At 38.9% G+C, this 10,220-nt stretch overlaps 1 protein-coding gene across 1 annotated transcript in view; it reads left to right on the forward strand.

The window, feature by feature from the left end:
- PI4KA (phosphatidylinositol 4-kinase, catalytic, alpha) overlaps positions 1-9,916 on the forward strand; it is a gene marked incomplete at both ends in the record, with an annotated part of 48,636 nt that extends 38,720 nt beyond the window's left edge. Inside the window, 12 exons of the mRNA XM_010187667.1 lie at positions 673-763; positions 1,574-1,741; positions 2,296-2,349; positions 3,575-3,695; positions 3,983-4,112; positions 6,248-6,318; positions 7,187-7,259; positions 7,369-7,439; positions 8,022-8,131; positions 8,754-8,858; positions 9,304-9,429; positions 9,796-9,916. Coding sequence (XP_010185969.1) covers positions 673-763; positions 1,574-1,741; positions 2,296-2,349; positions 3,575-3,695; positions 3,983-4,112; positions 6,248-6,318; positions 7,187-7,259; positions 7,369-7,439; positions 8,022-8,131; positions 8,754-8,858; positions 9,304-9,429; positions 9,796-9,916 — 1,241 coding nt within the window. The remainder of the gene's footprint in view (positions 1-672; positions 764-1,573; positions 1,742-2,295; positions 2,350-3,574; positions 3,696-3,982; positions 4,113-6,247; positions 6,319-7,186; positions 7,260-7,368; positions 7,440-8,021; positions 8,132-8,753; positions 8,859-9,303; positions 9,430-9,795) is intronic.
- Between the last annotated feature and the right edge of the window lie 304 nt (positions 9,917-10,220).

The raw sequence follows: 10,220 nt of genomic DNA on the forward strand, positions 1-10,220 counted from the left end.
TGAATCCTTACAGTGTTAGTACTGATGACACTTGCTCCTGTTTACAGCCCCCTTGCATGCTTCCATAGTTGGTTGAGACCTTTGAAGTGAAAAGAACTGCATTACTTAATACACTCATTTGGCTCAGACTCCAGTGGAGTTCAGCTTCCTTTCCTGCCACCCACTTTTCACTAACAGTGTTTTGTTCAGAAGAAATCATGTTTGGTTTTTAATAGCATTTAACCCATTAGCGTTTAAGCAATGCTAAAAGTGTTTTTGAATGAAGTGTTCTAGCTATAATACTGGCTTGTCCTTTAGCAAGTGTTATAGGAGAATTAGCATAGTTGGCTCTGGAAGCAATAGGAAATTCTTTCCCCCTTACAACAGTGATGGTTTTTGCCAAGTACAGTACTGGACACTGGTTTCTGTAGAATCCCAGACTCTATATGTCAGCCAAGAATCCAGGAGTGGGCAAAAATACTAGTGGTTTATACAAAAGTACTGGATAAGGACCAGTTGTTCCTGAGTACTCTTCTGACAGAATATTGGTCCCTCGATGTGCATTATTTCATTGTTGGACTGTTTGTTTATTAAGCATACACTTTTCTGCCTTTTGCTGTCCACATCTTCACATAAATAGAGTTGGCTGTCAAAGTCTTCTGACAATGTTATTGTGTTGCTGGTTATACTTAGATTTAAGAACACTGAAGCTATTGGAACAGAAGTGACCCGTCTGGTTCGGTTGGACCCAGGAGCTGTGAGTGATGTTCCCGAAGCAATAAAGGTACTTGTGACTGTTTATACATACAGGACGCTGGTATGGCCATTTCATTTAGATATATTGGAAAATACAGTCTTTACTTAACAGAGTGTATATTCTGGTGCTAACCACAGCTCTGTAGGAGAGAGAGAGAGAGCAGCTGTGGAAGTAGGGTGCTGAGGCAAGAAGCATAGTAATATAAGAGTAGGCGGCTAGTTAGTTAGTAGTACATCTTGCTCCTGGGTATATTCTTACTATACACAAAACCTCTCAAAACTCATCCCTTGTGTACAGCCACCATTTCTGTTCCTTTTGCATAATATGTATAAAGACCACTGCTGAGTGCTGCTGCTGAAACTATTTGAAGCATAACCCATTCTGTGTGGCAAGAGGCCAAGCTTCTCGAGACAGAGGAGACTCTTCACGCTGATCTGCAGTGACACACTCTGGTCATGTGAGGGACAGTCTTGTCAGAGCTGCATTCTGTGCATCACCTGTAAAATACATGACAGGAAAACTGAACCTTCTTTGACTCTTACAAAAGGGCTCATCCTCTCTTCTTTCTCCCTGTGCTACAACTCCTGTATTGTGTTTTTAGTAAATTGACTTCACTAACTTCATCTGGTGATGTGGAAGGTGAGGCAATTCCAATAGTTAGTTTTCCATGGAAAAAAAGCACTTTAGATAAAATAGCTATGGTTTTGTGAAATACAATGTAGCATGTTTCACTTGCCCTGCCATGGGAAGCTAGATTATAGCATTACTGTCTGTTGTGTGTTACCCAGACGTTACTGAGTGCTGTAAACTCCTAACGTGTCTGACCTGCTTTTTCAGTACCTGGTTACCTGGCATACAATTGATGCTGATGCACCTGAGCTCAGCCACGTTCTGTGCTGGGCACCAACAGATCCACCAACAGGCCTTTCCTATTTTTCAAGCATGTATCCACCTCATCCTCTAACAGCTCAGTATGGGGTTAAAGTCCTGCGATCTTTTCCTCCGGTGAGTTCCAAGAGTGCTTTAACACTGCAAGTAAAGTTATGACCTTAGTCATTGTGGCCACAGGCTTCATTTTAATACCGTAGAGAGATGTGTATGCTAAGTGGGCACACCACATTGCAGAATGTGAATATATTGGGGTGAAAAGTTAAAAGTTGATTGTCCCACATAATACCAGTTTGTGTACTTGCAGCGTTTTTTGTCATAAATCACACTAAGCTGAATTCCTCAGACTACTCTTCTCAAATTGTTCCTCTCATCTTCTCCGAGTAGAAAAGTGTTTCTCTAAAGCAGCAGAAGGCTGGATTTTTAACACTTGTCAGATTTGTATTGGGAAATGTAAAATACACAATTATTAATGATATTTTTGAAGGGAGTAACTGGACAGAAAAATACTTTGACTTGAGGAGGTGGCATATATATAGTTTAAAATAAAGACACAGTGGTGTTTGTTCATCACCTAACCGAAGGGAGCTTTTCTCTCTGCATATGACCTGTCTTCCTTTCCAACCACTAAAACAGTAACAGTAAAAACCCTGCCATCTTTTTGCTTTCAGGATGCCATTTTATTCTACATTCCACAGATTGTGCAGGCACTTCGGTATGACAAGGTGAGGATATATGACAGCTGCATAGGAACAAAACAGTTTTTAAAGCAGCTTTTAGATTCAAAACTGCAAATTAGACATAATTTAAACTAATGCTCTCGTTATTGTCCTGTGTCTAACACACAGAAGAACAATTATTGTCTCTAGAGGCTGGCTTGCTTTGGATGCACCTCTTTTATGAAAGGTAAACTTGAGAAACTAGAGGCTATGTAGCTAATGTGTTAGGAATGAGATTTTTTTTTATAGTAAACCCCAGATGAGGACTCTGTCTGAATAAAGCTTTTGAAGGTCTGCGTGAGACAAGCAGTAATGAAATTGAATCACTATCCTAATCATTTTGCTGTGGAGTTAACCAGAGGAGACGTCTAGGGGTGTTTTGTGCTCCATCATGTATATGAAATAGGACCTTAACTTCATCCTGCAGAAGCCAGAAGTAAAGTTTGATGACTAAGTTCAGAGTTCATTAATGTGAGATGATTTTTGTTTGCCCAGAAGGTATGTGAACTCTGGTCAGTGCAGTATTTTCAGGTGAAGGCTTTCCCAGCCAGTAGTGTAGGTGGCTGTATATAGTTATTCTGTGGGGGCTTTGCACAGATAAGTATCCTCTAGAGTGCAGAGCATAAGCATCAGACATGTCTGTTAATATCAGTCAAACATCGAAACATCTACAGAATACAAAGTAGCTGCAAGTAAAGGAAAGGGAATGCAGCTTCTGGAATGAGTAGGATTCCCTTGTACACCTCAACTTCTTTTGTAAGTTTGTTCTTACTTTCTAGAATTTCTGTGGAACTGTGCCAGCATGTGCAGTTCTTGCCACCAAAATGTGCAGTCCATAGGACACTGTCTAGAGTTCTGGTACTGTAGAAGCATTTAGTGATGGCAGGTAAGACCAGTACCTATTACACTGTGCCTTGTACACATACTAGAGGGTGCCCTAAGATCAAGGAGATTTGAAGTCCAAATAGAACAGATAGAGGGAGGAAGGCTGGTTAGAATAACAGTGTAGGTCAGTAATAAAGCTGAAAATAATTTAGGTCAGTTCACTATCTGTTAAAATACTCTGTCATTCTTCAAAGGTATTTTTAGCAATGTGAATGAAAGTGTAGAGGTCTTCTTTCAATCCATTAAGTATTTTTGAGTTTGAAGAACAGCTGTTAGAAGCAGTAATATTGAGTCTTGCTAGAATTGTAACGGTCTTTGATCTGTACTGGGCTTGATATGGTTGCAGATGGGTTACGTCAGAGAATACATCCTGTGGGCAGCTGCCAAATCCCAGCTCTTGGCTCATCAATTTATCTGGAACATGAAAACTAATATCTACCTGGATGAAGAAGGACACCAAAAAGATCGTGAGTGCTTTAAAATATAATTTAGTTTGACTTCTTTTCTTATCTCAGTTCAGACTAAAACTCCTTCCTGCTTCTCTTTTGGCAGGAGAAATCCTTTTAGCTAGGGGCTTCTGTTTCATTTGTAGCGGTAGGACCCATTCTGTAGAAGTGTTCTCAAAAGAGATGTGGCAGTCTTTGCATCAGTACCTGTTTTTGAATACTGTCTGAAGGTGACTATTGCCATCACCTGTATTGTTTAGCTTGCTGAAATAAGCTGCTGAAACAAACGCTTTGTGTTTCACATGCAGCTGACATTGGGGAGCTTCTGGAGCAGCTAGTAGAGGAGATAACCGGCTCGTTATCTGGCCCAGCCAAGGAATTCTACCAACGGGAATTTGATTTCTTTAATAAAATCACCAATGTTTCAGCCATTATCAAGTAAGTGCTGTACTTCAGAAACTGTGCTTTTTGGGGGGGGTTGCTGTGCTGTTAATTACCAGTGTCCTGATTAAGAGGCTAAGTTGCTTTTAGTGGTATTGTGATAGTGTTTTCAGGAAAAAAGAATTAATTACTTGTCTGTGAGAAAAGGATTTTTTTTTCTTAAAGGTAACTTCAGAGTTGTAGTAGGATGCAAAGGCTCATTTAGTTTGACTTCTAGGGATAATTCATATCTGCCCTGATCTCTGCTCCTGTCCGTCTGAAACAGCTGTTACTTTTTACTTTGGAAGCAGATGATTCTAAACTTGAACTTTAGTTTTTAATCTGATTTTATCAAATACGTTGTGGTTGGCAATAATGGAATGAGGTTCTCTAGAAAAGTGCACTGATACAGGAATGGGATTGGTAGAGCAATCGGTCCTCTTGTCCTAGTTGAAATCTCATCTGCCCAGTTGTCACTTGGATCATTAATTTGGCTTTTTGGATATGATACCAGTGTTGAAACTTCTGAAAAGTAAGTAGAGCTTGGTTCAGTCAGGAAAAACAGCACTTCTCTGTTTAGGTCTACCAGATTGAATTCCATTTTTTTTTTTTTTGCAAATTATGACTGGTTATCAATATTTTTTTGAGAGTTTAAGCAAACAAACAAAATCACAAAAACCACCACAAAACCTCAAGCACAGGTAAATGGTTTATCTTCTGCTTAAACTCCATGAAAATGTCTTTTCCTCGTCACAAAGAGATTTCATTGTGTGGTGTAATACAAAGACAGTTGTTCCTTTTGCACATGTAAGTCTTTTTCCTTCATTCCTAAGTTGTGGTTATGGAGAAAGATCTGGTGCCGCAGACATTGGATTGTTGGTCTCTTAGAACTGAAAGTCCTGCTCATAGAGAGATTCTCACTGTTTGCTTTAAAGACTGCAGTAAGATAGATCATTTAACTTTTATAAAGCTTGCCAGTGGATGGCAGCAGCTCAGCACACAAGCTCGAAGTCTGTAAGTGTTGTTTCATTGCATATTTTTAAAACAATCTGTGGTATATGGAAGTGTTTGAAAGCCATAGAAAAAGTATTTCCTGGAACATACCTTCTTTAAAATGAAGCTTTGCAAACCACCAGAATAAGAGTATCAGGCTAAAGGATGGTTACACTACAGAAACTGTCAAATATTAGGTGCCTTCTGTGTGCACGTCTGAATGTTTTCACCTAGTAGGATGAGTTAAAAGGGGCAGGTTAGGATCTAAGTATCTTGATATTTAAAATGAAATCAAGCCACCACTTTGTAGTATGAAGTCATAAGTAAGCAACTGATAATAATTGTGCTTTGCAAGCATTGCATTTTGCACTCCAGCCTTAAAATGAATCTGGTTTTTGTGCTTCTCCACTGTAAAGACAACAAAGAGGAGATGCTGTTCGCTTTGTAAATGGCACAAATTAATAAAAGTATCATCTGTGATGATTTCATTATCTTAACTGTTACGTTGCTGCTTTGGTGATCTGCTGTACTGCTTAAAACTAGAGCATAAGTCGTACCTTTCAGTTGCACGCTGCTACACCAGATGAGTGTGCAATTGCACGACTGCCTTCAGTAGATGGTTAACAGAAGTGCCTGTGCAAATTGGGTAATTGTACTACTGATCATTAACCATGTTACCAATTACCCGGTTGACACCTGCAGTCATGCTAAGTACGTGAACAAATTAGGCATGTAATTGCATAGGCATTTTGCTGGCTTCTTTTTTTCCAGTTAGCAATGTTCTTATTCTAGAACAAGGTCCACAAGGGAAAATCTTATGGTATAACTATAGTGATGCTTACAAATGCGTAATTAAGTTCAAAGTTCTTTATAAGGAAGAGCTTTCACACATTTCGCTCACATCTCTTATGCTATTTGGGTTTGTCAACAACCTATATGTCAAATCAGTGTTAAATCTACAAAGCAGAGACTATAACCATCATTGAAATAGAAAATGCTCTGGTTAGGTATTGAGCGTTCTCTAGAAGTGGTGCAAGAAGACATCTTTGTTGTTACAAGAAGAAACATTTCTTGTTTGTATAAATGTGAAACAAATTTGAAGCTCGTACATAGAGTAGTTTATAGTGTGTAGATAAATAAAATATCATTCCTCTTTCTAGGCCCTTCCCTAAAGGAGATGAAAGAAAAAAAGCTTGTTTGAGTGCTCTGTCTGAGGTGAAAGTGCAGCCTGGTAAGAAGTGACTTAAACATGTAATATAATTAGGTTCTGTATTCAACACGAGTACTGTATTTTCCAAGCAGATCTTGAAGTCTTTGCAAGTGGCAGCTCTTGGTTTTGGCGTTGGTGGCTGTTCTTCTGTTACAGTTCGTTTGTTTCATTTTTGAAACAATTAAAATACTTCTACCTACCCAGTAATTTATATATGGTTCATCAAAACTTGCCCAAGAGCAAGTTAGGTAACGCACATCATGGATAAAAGTAGAAATGTATGTCTGAAGAGGGAAGATAAATAAGCTGCTTTTCTTTGCACCACCTTCTTTTTAAAAAGATGAGACGCTTTTGAGACGTTACCTCAAGAATTAAGCATGTCCACTTTCATTCTGCTTTTTCTTCCATCAGGCCCTCCCTTGAAATATCGTTGTCCAAAGGTCTTTACAAATTTTTAACATATATTTTCCCAATCTGAATCTTCTCTTTAAAATGGACTTTGAGGAAAGCTTTTCCTGATCTCTTTCTAACAGATCTCAATTTTCCTACCATGTGTTGGTTGCTAAGGGCCCTCCCCAGTGCACCGGCACATTCTGCCACGTCTTATTAGAGGCTTTTGTAAGAGAAGTCCTGTCTGCACCTTTCTGTGGTACAGATTCTGCAGTATTAGTTCAAAACTGTATTCTATGAGTTTCTGGCAGTGGCTCACTAATGCAAAGGATACTTCATCCCTCGTGGCTCACAGACTGTAATCTCCAGTTTATCTCTAACATTTTATTTAATTAAAAACTCTGTACTGAAGTTACAGACACTGACATCAGTTACTCTCCAGCCTGCACTGTCATGCTAGCCAATGGATTTGTTCTCAGCTGTCTGCTCCATTTTGCAGGCTGTTACTTGCCCAGCAATCCTGAAGCTATTGTTCTGGACATTGATTACAAATCTGGAACTCCTATGCAGAGGTACCTATATTCTCCTATTAGGTTAATTCATGATACTTAGGTATTTTTCTAGAAGTTCTTGTTTGGCTAACTTGTACTCATCATCATCTTGGTTTTTATTACATTTTAGTGCAGCAAAAGCACCCTACCTGGCCAAATTTAAAGTGAAACGATGCGGAGTTAGTGAGCTTGAAAAAGAAGGTTAGTAACTGCATCTTCATCATTGACACTACTAAGTGAGAAACAGCAGTTCCTTTAAAATCACCTGCTTTTACTGACCTTTGCTGCTGCAGTAAAATTATTTCCATGTTGAACTCTATGTGCAGTGGTTCAACTCAGAAATGAAGCTGGATCAAAGGAAGAGAGGAGAAAACTCTGAAAACTTTAATTAATTTAAAAAAAGAAGTCGTAGGAAGCAAGCCACATAGAGGTATCTTGAAGTGTTAACAGTTACTTTAGACTAACATATAAATTGATTGCCCTGGTTTTTACACTGTAGCAAACTCCAGGTTGTAGCACTTTTTTCTCATAATAAATTTTGTGGGGCGCTCTAGCTGACCAGTTTAATGCAATTCAGGCATTTATCAGGTAAATCATGAACACTATTTTGATGTGTTCCAGTTCCAGTAGGCAAAGGGAACTATCTTACAGCATCCACCTTGCAAGGCAAAAGTATCTGTAGTGTACCTGCAGTGAAATGTTATGTTTTTGAGTGGAGAGGGCTTGATAGAAAGTTACTAATTAAATTCCATGTCTGGGTTTTGCTTTGTACCCTTCTTGCAGGTCTGCGTTGTCGTTCTGATTCCATAGATGAAAGTGCAGAAGAAGGAATGGACAGTAAGAAAATCTGTTGGCAGGCAGCTATCTTTAAAGTGGGCGATGACTGCAGACAGGTACAAAGCTGTCAGGCTTTGTAGTTATAGAAGACAGATTTGTAGAGCTGTGTAAGAAAATAATTGTATGTTTCAGAAAAGAATTTTAGTATAGAAATGTTTTTCTTGGGGATTTTGAGAATCAACACTAGTTATAAACTGAGAGAGAGAACTATATTGTACCACTAGAAGAAATTCAGGTTTGGGAACAAAAGCCATTCTTTCAAGACAGTTTACCATGACTTAAAATTATTTTTCAGAGTTTATTTCTCAGTTTAACTATTGATAACATAGCAGTAGTTTCCAAGGTGGTATCTTGTACATTGAAACTTGATTGCTTTTGGTTAAAAGGGAAATGCTAATAACTCTCTGAAGTTATTAGTAGCCCTCTTACCAAAGAGTGATGGAAAATTTTGTTCTTCATAGGTCAGCAGTTAAATCTGCGGTGTTGCTTGCTACCCACTTAAAGAGCATTTGTCTTTTCCCTCCTCAATTTCCCCCAGAGCCACAGTGCATGCGCAAGCACACATCTGCAGACCTGCTGGGGTAACCTAAAGTTCACTTGAGAGTTCATCAGAACATTTTTGTAATCTGTGATCTGTAACCCCTGTAATGCTTGTGCAATTTTTTTCTTGTATAACAGGACATGTTAGCTTTACAAATTATCGACCTCTTCAAGAACATATTTCAGCTGGTGGGCCTGGATCTTTTTGTGTTTCCATACAGAGTGGTGGCCACAGCTCCTGGGGTAAGTGGTCAATTAACTACTGCTGTAGAAAACAGTTTCTAATTAAAAAAAAAAGTCTTCCAGCCCACATAAAAATTCCATACTGTCCACATCACTTATGCCAAATATTTGGAGTACCAGCAACAAAAAGTTTTTCCTCTCTTGCTTCCTGCTTTTCTAAATCTTTTGGCTCTGAAATTTTGCTGCCTATGGTTATTCATGTTTGTTGTTTGGTTTTTGGGACTACACTGGGCAAGTCAGTGGGAAGTCACAAAGCTTGTCTTATGTTGCATGGAAATCCTAAAAATCTGTATATACTTTTTAATGAATAAACTAGAAATTCTGTATTCCGTGGTCTATAGGCTTCCCCACATTTCCCAGGGGACCTGTATGACTGCCAAGAGCCATGAACAAAATATATGTTGGGAGCGTGCTTTACGGACCTGTTTCTCTTTTTCCCCTTCAGTGTGGTGTTATTGAATGCATTCCTGACTGCACATCCCGTGACCAGCTGGGCAGGCAGACAGACTTTGGGATGTATGATTACTTTACAAGGCAATACGGAGATGAGTCTACCCTTGCATTCCAGAAGGTAAAATACCAGCTGGCAAGCACCAGAAAATCTCAACTGAGAAACATTCTAGCTATGAGAAATAATGACAAATAATTGGATAATGACTACCATAATGCTGTATCTGGTTTCTGATGTTGATAATCCATTTTTAGCTATGAGTGAGTTAGCTAAAGAAGTTATTGCAGCTGTAGATGTATGGAGAATTGATATTCTCCTTTGAACGTTGCTTCAAACTAATAATGAATGGAGGGGGGGAGGAAGCAACAAAAACAACCCCAAAACAACCAAACAAAAAACCCCAACTGTGTTCAGCTGTATCTGCTCCTGGGATGGAGAGTTATTAAATTCTCTATGTTCTTCTGATTTAACTTCTTGTTTGTACAGGCTCGCTATAATTTCATCCGCAGTATGGCTGCATATAGTCTTCTCCTGTTCCTGCTCCAGATTAAAGACAGGCATAATGGCAACATCATGCTGGACAAAAAGGGACACATCATTCATATTGGTCAGTTATGTCCACGTTCAAATTTCAGTAGTTACCTTTTCCTCCTGCTGTGAAGTATTGTTCATAGAAGACAATAAGCCATTTCCCTTTTGCGATCAATCTACGTACTGATTTCACAGTTTGTAAATACATATGGGACTTTTTCGTGCCTGTTCAGTATTTTTATGTATATTTGTGTCAGCTGCTTCTGTGTAAATTCAGCTTTGCAAAGTCTACCAGCTTCAGGAGGTATATTCACACACATGTATGGATTATGCATGTATACGTACTTAATGCATTCATATATACGTGTGTGTGTGTGTGT

The sequence above is a fragment of the Mesitornis unicolor genome, unplaced genomic scaffold (genome assembly GCF_000695765.1).
Source record: "Mesitornis unicolor isolate BGI_N332 unplaced genomic scaffold, ASM69576v1 scaffold2117, whole genome shotgun sequence".
Taxonomy (NCBI): domain Eukaryota; kingdom Metazoa; phylum Chordata; class Aves; order Mesitornithiformes; family Mesitornithidae; genus Mesitornis; species Mesitornis unicolor.